Source organism: Periplaneta americana, chromosome 12, assembly GCF_040183065.1.
Source record: "Periplaneta americana isolate PAMFEO1 chromosome 12, P.americana_PAMFEO1_priV1, whole genome shotgun sequence".
Taxonomy (NCBI): domain Eukaryota; kingdom Metazoa; phylum Arthropoda; class Insecta; order Blattodea; family Blattidae; genus Periplaneta; species Periplaneta americana.
This window is the reverse complement of record NC_091128.1, coordinates 151,691,942-151,706,067: the sequence shown is the minus strand read 5'-3', so window position 1 is coordinate 151,706,067 and position 14,126 is coordinate 151,691,942. Positions and strand designations below refer to the sequence as shown.

General features: G+C 32.2%; 1 protein-coding gene across 14 annotated transcripts in view; it reads right to left on the bottom strand.

The window, feature by feature from the left end:
- Ndae1 (Na[+]-driven anion exchanger 1) overlaps nucleotides 1–14,126 on the bottom strand; it is a 704,613-nt gene that overhangs the window by 50,582 nt on the left and 639,905 nt on the right. For all 14 annotated transcript variants that reach the window (XR_011335338.1, XM_069842294.1, XM_069842289.1 and 11 more), the window contains 4 exons: nucleotides 8,425–8,552; nucleotides 8,031–8,216; nucleotides 5,015–5,221; nucleotides 2,842–2,984 (listed from right to left, as the gene is read on the bottom strand). Coding sequence is in view for 13 of the 14 variants with exons in the window: in XM_069842294.1 (XP_069698395.1) it covers nucleotides 2,842–2,984; nucleotides 5,015–5,221; nucleotides 8,031–8,216; nucleotides 8,425–8,552 (664 nt within the window). In the remaining variant the exon portion in view is untranslated. The remainder of the gene's footprint in view (nucleotides 1–2,841; nucleotides 2,985–5,014; nucleotides 5,222–8,030; nucleotides 8,217–8,424; nucleotides 8,553–14,126) is intronic.

The following is a 14,126-nucleotide window of genomic DNA, read 5'->3' as shown; positions in this document are numbered from 1 at the left end:
TTCAACATTTTTTTCCTCCATTACAGTATATTGTTGTTGTTGTTGTTGTTGTTTTCTAATGCCAAGCGTTTGACAATAAAGTCATCTGACCTCTTGCACTCCAATATTTTTCAAAGATATTATCATGACCAGCCACTGAAGCACAGATTTTGAGGTGTTCCAAATCCATGTCAGCCACTGGCGTGGCTCAGTCGGTTAAGGCGCTTGCCTGCCAGTCTGAAGTTGCGTTCGGCGCGGGTTCGATCCCTGCTTGGGCTGATTACCTGGTTGGGTTTTTTCCGAGGTTTTTCCCAACCGTAATGTGAATGCAAGGTAATCTATGGCGAATCCTCGGCCTCATCTCGCCAAATATCATCTCGCTATCACCAATCTCATCGACGCTAAATAACCTAGTAGTTGATACAGCGTCGTTAAATAACCAACTAAAATAAAAAAAAAAATAAAAAAAATCCATGTCTTGGTTTGAGTTGCACAATGGGCAGTTAGGGGACTGATATATTCAAAATGGCAAGTTGTAGCCGATTTAAGTGAAAACCATATTTTAACGTTTTGGTGGCTACTTCATTCACACACAACCCCCAGAATGTCTGGAGGACCACACCTGCTGTTGGTCGACGGTTCCATTGGACCTAGCTGGGAGATCTTGTTGATCACCAGCTTTCCCTCCTTAAGCCACTGGAGGACGATTTTAGTGCCATAGCAGGTCAACACTAGGAACAGAGGAGGAAGGAAAGGGAAATGAACCCCTAGGCCTCAAATGCTCTAATGCCATCGGGGTCGAAGAAAGTAAGAGTTCAGTCAGAGGACTGGATAGGAAAGGGTAAAGAGGGAATTAGGTATTGGATAGAGGAAAATTATACCAAATTCGGTCATTAACTCATCAAGCTGACCAGTGCTAATTGATGAGTAGCCCCTCCCTTTGTACAATAATGAAACTTGGTACTTGTAAAACACTGTCCTTCTGCTATATGAAAAAAATATTTTTACGATTAAAAAAAAATATTTATATATATATTTTTTTTTTTCAAAATTCAAAATGGTGGCAGTTTACTGTGCATAACTCATAAACTTGTTAACTTTTACATGTTCTCTCTCTTTTATTTTATTGCTGAAACTCATGTGTACAATATCATGCTCTTTCAACTACATTCCTTAACAAGTAATATTTTTTTTAATTTTGTTTTAGAAGAAAAATGATCAAATTTTTATTAGACAATCTATCAAAGAGAGAGAAGTGATCTTGCATCGTATTGTAGATATGACATGTATAAATACACACAAAAAATTTCATCACAGAATGGTGGATAGTTTTTGAGTTATGTTGGAAATGCTTCATCACTGCACATTGAACTGAATTTTGAAAGAAAAAAAAAAAAAATGTAAATCATACTAATTTTCATTATTGTACAAGATACAGTAATGGAGGAAAACAATGTTGAATATTTCCAAAATTTTACTGCTATAAGCTGTACCTAACCCCTTAAGGTAAGAAGGTACTGCCTATTTCGACATTGTTAATTTCATGAAGTATGGGCGCATGTGACCCAAAAACTGTTACAGATATCTAAGCAAGATTTTCAGGGAATATTTTTAAACCTTTATCTTTAATAATACCTACTATAAATTTAAAAAAATTTAACAGGTATTGAAAAAAAAATATATATATATATATATATATATATATATATATATATATATATATATATATATATATATATATAGGCGTATTTTTAAATTTCACAAATTTGGCTAAAATTTTATATAAACATTAATAGTTCCAAGAACGTCAGTAAAATCCATAGCTATTTTCAGTGTTTCTGGTCTAGTTAATGTACAAAAAAAGTTTCATTTATTTTGGATGAACAGATTTTGAGAAAAAGAAAAGCACCAGAATAACTTTTTCACGATTTTACATCTTTCGTATTAAAAAAATTATATCTCAATACCTGTTAACACTTTTCAATCTGTAGTAGGTATTATTAAAGATAAAGATTGTAAAAACATTCCCCGAAAATCCTGTTTAGACATCTGTAACATTTTTTTAGTAACATACACACAATGACAAACTTAAAACTATATGGAAATCTACGTTTTTTGGCAGACTGAGAGTTTTCGTAAGGCTGAGAATAAGTGTCAAGTTAGGTTAGGTTTGTTGAGGTTTTGGTATGTCTTGCATATATAATTATTATATTATGTCATCGTCACCATCTTTGTTTCATCAGTGGGGTGTAATATTGCTGTATCATATTCTTCAGTAATCCTGGCAGTGTCTTCTTGCCTTAAGTACCGCTGCCTAAGGATATTCTCTAAATATAACATTTTAAATATTTAAGAAGATGAATTTGGAATAAATAACCAGGTAATAACGTACAAATAAATTAAGCTAACGAGGTTACACTCCAGGCTGATAATGAATATTACTGAGTAGGTACCTACACAGTAATAGCGTGAATATAATAGCAGACATCATTTCATTTGTCCTTGCAGAACGTCATGAATTTTATTATGTAATAGTTCACATCATGAATTATCTTTGTCTTCTGCACAGGAACTGAAGTGTAGAGGATTTTTGGTGTGATGCAACATCCAAAATATATTAACAGAGCCATATGAATAATTTAACATTAATAAAGTAGAAATTAAACATAAATACTACTATAATTACAAAAAAATATGGTGAATTTATTACAGATCATATAAAGAAGTAGAATCTAGGTAGTTACGAGAAATGTGTAAGTAAGAATCATGTACTATACAAAATTCCAATGCGTGATGTACCCCATGAATGGTAGTCACAGTATTAAATAAAATATACCTATAAGTTCATTTGTTCTTCCTTACCAGGGAGTTTTCCTTTTAATATCATTCATGAGGCCACCAAACCATCGTCCTGATCGCGCAAGACCAGTTTCTTCTCTCAGCTTCTGTTCATCTTCTTCTTCATCAAATTCCTCTTTTTTTTCTGGAGGCCGTTTTCTCTGATCCTGCACATTAAAGTATTCATTGTTTCACTATCTTTTTAGGATATAACTCTCAGTAAAAGTAATAATAAATGCAGGACAACAAGGAAATATGTCGTATAAATATAATTTACAAATTAAATATACTCTTTAAAATATCTACATGAACATGCAAAGAATAGGCTATAGTACGGGGACATCATTTATTTTTACTTCAATTTTTATTGTACCTGAGTTTTTTAATGTACTTCACTCCCACCCCCTCTACTAGTGAACTTCCAACTGTTCTCCTCACAGAACCAAGCGTATATAGTCAAAGTCGCCTGAAGGTCGTAGTAAACACAAACAGTATTGAGTTAGTGAATATAGTACATTCCAGAAATATGTTCGTGTTTTCCAGCTTTCAATATTGAATCATATTTTCGCACAGGTACTGTCGTCCGTTTGCCTACGTCGCATCTCGATTTCCCTCACCTGCAATTGTTTAAAATAACTTAAATAAAAGTAATTAACTGTCACGTGATTTTCCCCCCTTCTACGATCCTGCGACATAACCACTTGGACGGACAGTAGATAGCATGTCTGAGTAATGTTATCTGTGCGGGTTGGACAGAGGTGAAGATTGAATTTACAGTATGTAAGATACTCTTTTATATAATAGGTATAGAATTATTTCAACATGAGTTACTAGTACGAAGGACGAAACTGGTAATTGGAATTAGATGCAATAGTCTATAGTGCGATAATATGCACAAAAGAACTGAAGCCTGTATCTAAATGAACGGTCACCATTTTCAAAAATGTGTTCCATATTATGATTATTTTTCAATTTAACTTTATTCTCTATGTTGTACGCTAATGTGCTGTAGACAGTATAATATACACTGCATAATTAATACGTTTGCATGGGTAACTCAGTTCGTGAGTAAAAACACTTATTGTTAATATTGTATTGTATTTTGATTAAACAAAAGCCTAATGAAAATTATCAAATTCAAAATTACGATATCTCCTAATTTACGTAAATGGATGAACTACTTTTCTTCCCTCCTATACCTAGTAAAGTGATTTGTTTGTATTGTACGCCAGTATCAACGAACTTCAATCGTGGAAGGGGGTAGCAAACGGTGTTTCCGGCTCTGAACTATTAATCCAAAGGTATAGCCAGGTTAATATTAAAAATGTTAGTAAAAATAAAATGATGTCCCTGTACATGGTCACATACATTTTCAAGAAATGAAGAGTTTCGTAACAAACAAATAAAATGAGCGACAAGTGAAAGGGAGGAAAGGAAATGGTATAATGGTAAGTATGTGAAAAGTAAATTGTTATGAATGTTTAAATATGAGACAAACTGTAACAATACCTGTGAAGGAATGGCAGCAGGAATTAGAATTAGATTGGAATTAGATGCAATAGTCTATAGTGCGATAATATGCACAAAAGAACTGAAGCCTGTATCTAAATGAACGGTCACCATTTTCAAAAATGTGTTCCATATTATGATTATTTTTCAATTTAACTTTATTCTCTATGTTGTACGCTAATGTGCTGTAGACAGTATAATATACACTGCATAATTAATACGTTTGCATGGGTAACTCAGTTCGTGAGTAAAAACACTTATTGTTAATATTGTATTGTATTTTGATTAAACAAAAGCCTAATGAAAATTATCAAATTCAAAATTACGATATCTCCTAATTTACGTAAATGGATGAACTACTTTTCTTCCCTCCTATACCTAGTAAAGTGATTTGTTTGTATTGTACGCCAGTATCAACGAACTTCAATCGTGGAAGGGGGTAGCAAACGGTGTTTCCGGCTCTGAACTATTAATCCAAAGGTATAGCCAGGTTAATATTAAAAATGTTAGTAAAAATAAAATGATGTCCCTGTACATGGTCACATACATTTTCAAGAAATGAAGAGTTTCGTAACAAACAAATAAAATGAGCGACAAGTGAAAGGGAGGAAAGGAAATGGTATAATGGTAAGTATGTGAAAAGTAAATTGTTATGAATGTTTAAATATGAGACAAACTGTAACAATACCTGTGAAGGAATGGCAGCAGGAGGCTCAATCCTAATGGTGGGATCCCACTCTCCGGGTGGTAGTACTGTCACTGCATCCAAGAATTCATCTATTGCTGCCAATAAATGATTTCGGTTTCGTGCCTTGTATGCTACATCGTGAAACACTTCATCTGACATTAGAGTAGCCATAGCACGACCCACTTCATGGAAGTTTGCCAGCCCACCCTGGGAAAAGCATGTTGTGAAAGAAACATTATCCCGCAGTACCGGTACCATACATACAAGAAATTATTTGTTAAGAAAATCGCATTGGATCCTGAATGGAAATTTTAATTAACCAAGTCCTAGTTTCGAGAAATCATGTATTAATCATTTTATAAATACTTTTGTGCCGATCAAAAGATATTAATGAGTGCAGACGCACGCACATTCTCAACATATGCACGCACGCACATGCACGCACAAATGTGACAAGAAAAATAATCCTGAGTGGATTTTAAAGTTACCAGACATACTAACAGGCAAAATATTTTCATTATTCTTATTAAATACAGTATATATGAAAATATTGGATTTCAGTAAATAACACATGCAATTATTTTAGACATAAGTGTGAAAATGTAAATTAAATTCATAAATTGGATTCGATAAAAGATACAATATTACAGTATACATATGAAAACGAATGAGTGAATAAATAGGCTGCAAGAAAATTCGTACTAATGTATTAATAATACAGAAAAAAAAAACACATATTTAACATCAGTGTGTACGACTATTCCTCCATTAAAGTACAGTAGGTACTGTAAGTCGAAGTTCTTCATTTAATCAGAGGTGTAGTCGTGCCAGGACACCACCCTGGTACTTTTTTCTGCAACCTGGGGGCACACTGCTTCTTTATTTTTACTTTTTAAAATAATAATCGTGTTACTTGCTTCTTATTCAACTTTGTATTTTATAAGTATGAATTAGTAGTAAATAACAGCATATTAATAATAATACCGGTAATAATAATAATAATAATAATAATAATAATAATAATAATAATAAATAATATTAATACTACTACTATTAATAATAATAATAATAATAATAATAATAATAATAATAATAGCAATAACAATAATAATAGAGTATTTACCTGTGCACATAAGCTTATATACAACCCTCTCCCACCTTTCATTCGGCCCTTTGCCTGCATGCTTAAGTCTACATATAGTTACAATAGCCTACCCTTTTGCTATACCCTCCTTCCTCAGTTGATCATGATTCTGAAAACTTTTCCTGGTCAGTTTATTTTCTTTGGTGAGTCGAACTCTCTGTGACTGTGATTCTAATTACCGAGTGATTACGATAGGTTAAATGGAAAGCTCTTGTTCTGATGATGTCATCCAGTGTAAATTCATATTTAAATCATCTTGAATATGTGAGTATTCATTGTAAGAGTTCACATATCAAAAAAAAAAAAAACCTATTTTTTTTTTCTCGAGAGAATCAATTACATATCGATACTGGAAATGTCTTTGATATATTACATGGGGTATGTACTACTATTGTCCATGAAAGTCAAAATTAGACTGTCCCCCTAATACCCCCAATACGTAGTTGCTGAAAATATGCAGTTTCCTTGAAGAGAGCCTTGTCGGGATTTATAATAATAATAATAATAATAATAATAATAATAATAATAATAATAATAATAATAATAATAATAATGATAATAATAATAATAATAATAATAATAATAATAATAATAATAATAATAATAATCTCTTCACAATGCGCCCTGGTATTATTTTATTTACGACTACAACCCTACATTTAATGATCTTAAAGTGCAAAGGTTATTCTGAACAGGTGAGATGAAATCTCGCTCCAGTGTATTTGTGGCCAGATGTGTTACCACATGAGTCACATCACAGGACGAATATAAGTCAATTTTTTATTACAAGCAAATTGTGCATGGCAATATAGATTACTGATATCCAGAGATGCAACAGAACTGTGCATGACAATAATGATTATTGATATCCAGACCTGGAGTATATCATTTTTTTCTTCCCAGATACACAAAATTAAACAGAACTTTATAGCAAGCAATATAAACATTCATAAATCAACTCTGTCGTGTATGAATCATCAGCAGTTTCTTCCAGGTAACAGTATCACATAAGTTCTTCCTCAAATGAAAGTGCTCAACAACTAGTCCAAGTATTTTGAAAAACAATAAAAAAAACTTCAGACTGTACGGTATCTATAGTCTTGATTTTGCTTAACAAGAAATAACTTAAGCTTTTCTTATTTGGTTCTCAAAGTACTGTATTTCACTGCTGGAGGTTTGAGAAATTATTTTAAGTCATTACCAGAAGGAAGAACAGTAAGATAAGTGGTCTACGAAATGACAATGAATCTTTGGCGCCAACTTCTGAGTTTAAGCACAGGGGCTGGAAGGGATACATGACTTATCAAGTGATATAATTATGTATTTATACTCGTATGATACTCAGTTACTACGCTTAGCTTTGAGTTTTTACGAATATTTACTTATTTCCACTCATATTTACATTGTATTCGAAGTTGATTATTGCTGAGTTCAAGCGACATAACTATAATAAGGAATTATATTTCTGTTATAACTGATTAATGCTAAAGTTAAGTACAAATTTCACATAACGTGTTAGGACAATGTTTACAAAAATCATAGTGCAAAAGGACTTGTTAGCCTCTGTATCCAAACGAGGGAAGGGGCTAGCCCCAGCTGGAGTCAGTACCTATGCAACGAACAGTGAACATTCTTATGAAACTATACAGAAATACACTGGCAAAACTTCAAGTAACACTACCAGTATTTCATTCTCTTAAAATATCTTTAATTGTGCAGACAAGATAATGCTATATACGAATTTCTACAGAATTCTAACAGCTATAAAATAAAATAGCAAAGACTGTCTTTTCAACTACATGCTTACTTGTAGTTTTATTATTTTATTTTTTATGCAGCTTCAGACTAAAATTCTATTCGTGATATACTTACTGTTGGTCCCAACAGTATGAAGAGGAATCGAGTTGGGACAGGAACTTCAGTTAAATCACCTAAGAAGTTAGCATGATTTAAACGTATAAATGCTGATAGTGTTTTTTCCAGAAAATCAACTTCTCCGACAAGAATATTGGAAGCTTCAGCCCCTGGAGGAATTTTTCTCATGAAGTGTGTATTACCCTGAAATGGATAAAAAAAACCCAATTGCAACTTTATTACTAAATTGAAAGCTATAACGAATCTTGCAGCACATTAATCTGTATTCAATTATTATTATGTCTACCATATTATCGTAGCTCCTGGAAACATTGTTTCAAGGCGTTTAATGGTATTTTGTTTCATAAAGCAGCTTCAACTCAAACTTATTAGTAACTTCCTTTCGGATTACCTTAGGATGTGTTCCCTCGCCATTCAATTCTCCAAGTGCTGACCCACTACTAAAATTACGACTTATGGACGCTGAACTATGACTGTGTTCCATTCCTTGAGCACTGGGAACACTGGCTGATCCTGATCCTTCAAATCAAAATAAATTATGGTATGAGATTTTTTCAGTTCCTTTTATCTACTTCTTTTTGGGTGCACACACTCCAATTTCTGCAAAAATAGTGTGGCTAGAATTCTAAACAAGACTAGGAATCATTTAAGCAGATGTCATAGGAAGCTGAATGTAGGATCTACAGTTTTCAAAATAATGTACCGGTACCTAATATCCAAAGAAACTAACAGAAATTTTTAAGAAAAAGGAAGAATTTAATACCAGTACAGCTGTTGAATTACAGATATTGTTTATCAACATCACTTTAGTTGTAGTTCGAAATATTTCAATTTACATTTGAAGAGTACTACGAGGAAAAAAGAGTAAATGTCATGGTTTACACATTTTGAGAAAATCCACTTTTAATATTTTCGCCTATGCTAGTCTCTGCAGCAATGAATGTATAGAAATAGCTATGGTATACATTTTGTTGTTTAATCCTCTATACTGAAAACATAATTTTCAACATAATATTAAACTCTTTCATTAATTCTTTAAATTACATTGAATATACGTGGCATCCAAAATATATTTAATCTCAATTACTTTGCCTGCTTGGGCATACATGCCTGCCAACAATTCTCCTCCCAGTGCTTAACAAATTGGGAGATTTGTTTCATTTTTTGAAATGTGTTGACATTTCCCCATTTTATCGTGTACCCTCCCCTTATGAATAAATCGTTACATTAAAATAAATAAATAAATAAATAAATAAATAAATAAATAAATAAATAAATAAATAAATAAATAAATAAATAAATAAATAAATAAATAAATAAACAGACAGACAGACAGACAGACAGACAGATACATAGATAGATTAGATAAAATGATTTTAAATAATTTATATTTAAAAAAGTCTAAGTGAAATGAATAAAACAAAATATGAGTAAAGTAACTCAAAGAAAATAAAGTAAAATAAAATATATCATGCCACTATATCACATAATTAATAACAGATCTTCTAATGTAAAATTTATCTCACCTATTAATGTAAAATAGTTATATACAAACAAACGTATTTAAAATTATGTCAGTAATTTAAATATTAACTTTTGAGAATTAAAAAGTTTGGAAATAGCTTCAGTTTTAGAATTTTCAGCTTCCCATATACACCACTAAAAAATGTAATTTTGATATGATATCCACAATACAGATCTCTTATACGGAGACCCATTCGACAATTTTAATCTCATAAAATTGTCTCAATATAAAACACCGCCAATGTTTTTAAAGTCTGAATCGTTTGCTTCTTCATATAGATTAATGTTTAAATATTTTTTAAATTAATACTTTACTAATAATCTAATAAAGAATTATATAATACTAAGATGGACATAATAAAATAAAAGTTTCTTTTAAACTAATCGTGCATGGTGATTTAACATATAGACCTACTTTTACATACATATATTGTTTTGAAAAATATAAATATCTGCTAGAATGATTTCTAAGTTATTAGTGTACCGGATATATTTAATTTTTTTTATTCAATGAACTGAAAGACATATTTTTAATTAGGATTTTGACTTCGCTATTTTGGTATTAATAAATACTCTGCGACATATATATTCGTAAGTAAAATGACTGAATGTATGTACAAAAATAACCCATGGACATACCATTTTAATTACAATATAAAGTATATAAATTTCAACTGATTCCAATCATACACTTATTTCAGTGCTCAACAATTAACATAGAAGTGCTTCTCAAGTGATTTTTACTTGGGAAAAATGTTTCTAGAAATAAATTATAATAGAAAACTAGATATAAAATACAGGATTTTGAACTAATTTTATCAACATGATGTGATGACAGATTGATTACATAAATTTCCAACTTTCCAGATAGATAATCAGTGACATAAGCATATATTAAATAAAAACTGATATATTGTATTCAAAGAAAGCATGTGTGATAGTGGGCAAGGAATTTGAATTTGCATATAATTATTAATAATAATAAATTTCAACTTTATACAGATGTTGGTCATAGATTTTAAATCTACTAAAAATTACAGAGTATAGATTGTGGAACAATGGACAATTCATAAGCGTTATGTATGAATTTATCACTTTGTAACATTTCCCAGCTATGAAATTAATATCTGTGTCGCAACAACCTTCATAGTTGCCACAACACAGGTCTCCTTAACAGAAGCGCCCATAAATTTCTAACCTTTTTCCATTTAAGGAACCCCAAAAGATCACAATAGTGGTCTCAAAATTTTCCGATACACCACTGGTTATTACAAACTCATAACATAGCCTGCTTTTATTTATACATTTACAATATCACATTTATCAGGTTCAAACATTCAAGAAACGTGATTTTAATAGATCTGCAGTATCTAAGTATTATAGAAACAGCAATGAATTAATCAAGACATGAAGCTCAAGGAAGATAAATCTGCATATTAATATAATCACACCCACAGAATCCTGTAAGTTACCTTTATCAAGTGATCTCAGAATATAGGTATAGATGTAGACAACGATCATGAGCACAATAAAATTACATTGTAAGAGCTGCAGTTAGTTAACACTGACAATCAAAATCTAACTATGACCACCCCACAAAAGAAGTTATACAGTGACACTGTTTTGTTTAGCCGCATGGTTTTCATTTTCCCGTAATCTGCCGCTAGGAGCTTATCTGCGACCAAGTGCCACCCGGTATGCCAGCACTGAAATATTTGGGCTATTCCATCTCAAATTGACCGAAATATAGAGAAAATTGACCTTGCAATTTTTAAATACAATGAAGCTTTTCTGTCCGTTGACAACTGTGATACAATGCTTTGTGCAAAGTTTGAGGCATCAGAACTTCATAGTGTTTAAATTAAAAATATTTAAATTTATCGTATTTTCGTAAAATTAACAACTTTAAACTGTTGTGGCTCCAAACCCTTTCACCCAATGATCAAAATCATTGTTTATTTTGATGCTGAGAAATTAAAGTTTATATTGACATGTAAACAGTTTTTCTTACTTTTTATGGAAATGGAGAAATTTAGATTTTTCCTCATCAAGACGCCTTTGACAAGGAAAAAATATTTTTAAAATATATAGTTAGATGCCGCATTGAAAGTACAAATAAACACATATTTTTTACTGATGGCACGTTGATAAGAAAGTATTGAAAATATCAAATAAAGAAAATAAATAGTACGTGCGTGAACTAACTAGCTGACTGTGAGGCGGGAGCTAGCCGAGGTAAGGAAGGCCAGGAGACATAAACACGTGATGTGTGGTCTAGTAGTCATGGCTGTGCTAGCTTTATCACAGGTTTTCATAAACACAGGAGTAAAATGACTCACAATGCTCGCTTATCTTCATCTCTCGGCCAGTTCGTGCAGTACTACGCCGTTCAAGTCTAGGCGTGTGAAAATAATTTATTTAATACCCTCGAAACTTACTACCGAGTCACTAAGCAAACAATGCCGAATCCCTCTTAATAATGCAAGGTTATTTCTCAATATTTTTTACATTTTTACAAATGGGCAAAAAGCCTAAAAGTAAGTAAAATCAGATTATCTGTCTCTCTGTATACAATAAAAATAAGGATTACCTCTCATCATAACCTACCAAATGGCAGCTTCAAAATCAGCTCCCGTTCAATGTTCTGCAATAAATGGTTCCAGAGTTCTGAGCGCTGAAAGAGGCTTGTTTTTATAAAATATGCTAAATTTGTAGCTCAATAGTACGAAAACCGTTTGACTTTCGATAGTATATTTTTGAAAATGCACTCTCCTCAGCACTTATATAAATAGGGAAAAAATTAGAGTATTAAAGAAATGCGAGGTTTTTTACTGATCAATTTCATATGGAATACCCCATTTACTATAGGAATTTGTACTTACTCAGCTCAAAGATGGTGTTGAAAATGTCCTCCATCAAATGCTACACATTGTTCACACCTTCTTATGAAATTGTTAATTACTTTAAGAATTTCTGCTTCACTAAATTGACTCGATTTCAGCTTTCATATATTCTTTATTGCATGCGAGTTTTTCGCATAAACCCCCCATTGATAGAAATCGCATGGTGTTAAATCTGAACTTCGTGGGGTGCACAAATTTTTACTGATAATTCTCCTTCTGAAAATTCGATGCAATTCTCTCATGAATCCTTCGGCAGTATGATCAGTGGCAGAGTCTTGTTGGAAATATACTGAGGAATGTTCTCCGTCAATCAGTTCATCTAAAAATGGGTCAAGGATCTCATTCACATAACGCTCGCTGGTAATTGTGCCCTGAGTTAAAATAGGCCCAATAATTCTGCTCCGTTCATTGCACACCACACGCCTATTTTTTCACCGTACAAAAGTGTTTCGAGTACAATATTGGGTTTCTTCCGACTGTAATACCGATGATTTTGTCCATTTAAATGAAAATTGGCCTCATCAGAAAAATAAATTAATGTCGGATCAATTTCCTCAGAATTTATTTTCTCTAAAATCCAATTACAAAAATGCAACCTCTTATTGGGATCTTGTTCATGTAACTTTTAAAATACCGGAATTCAGTATGGCTTTAATTTAAGTAATTTTGTTGCTTGACGAGCACAGTCATAACTTACTTGCATTTCCTGCACCAAATGCTTAAGAGATTTTTGCGGGGTGTGCTCTAATTTCTGTCCTATCGCGTCTAATTTTTCTTCTGTAAGAACATGTCTCCTACTTTATATTTTACGATCATTTACTGAACCTCTCTGTTTGAATTTTTTGACTAACCTTCTTATTGTAGTGGCATTAGGCATGGGTCTATTTGAAAATTTGCTACGGAAGTTCTGTCGTGTTCTCGCACAAGATTTTCTGTATTTTATGTATGTAGTAAGCATATACACACGTTCACATAATGAAAATCGTATTGCAACAACGCCGAACACACACACACGCAACACAACACGACTAATTAAACCTTCACGCATGAGTGCGGATGATTAACTTGAACTGTCACTGTATGGTGCGGCGTTCGTTAGTGGAAGCAGGCAAGAAACACACTAGCTGCGCGAGCAATGCAGCCAATGAAAATCCCACGGCGTAACAAAGCAATGTCACTGTAGAATCTCATTTTTTTAGTATCTGGTTTGAAAACTAACAGAGAAATTGGGTCTAGGTAATTTAATCCAGATAAATAAGATTTATTCTTGGATCATCATCATTATTTTTACACATGAAAACAGAGTACAAAAGTAATAAATATAAACATCATGACTTTTAATGATACACGGTACTAATATTTTAGAAAAGAAATGCAGCTGTTTGCGACTATGGTAATTAATTTCTTTTCTTTTGTAGTTTTTATTCAGTCTGTCAGAGGAACTTCATTCTAAATGCCTTGACACATTCATTACCTTTCATGCTTTGGAAGATGGGGAAAATGTTGAGCAAACATGAAAACTCTTAAAAACTTATGTCAGTACATTCAATGAATTGGAAAATAACTTCCTTTGTAACCAACTTGCTGTTACAGAAATAAATCTGTCTTCATTTATTTTAAAGTACTGTAGCCATGTAAGTTACAATATTATTATAAGATAATCAGT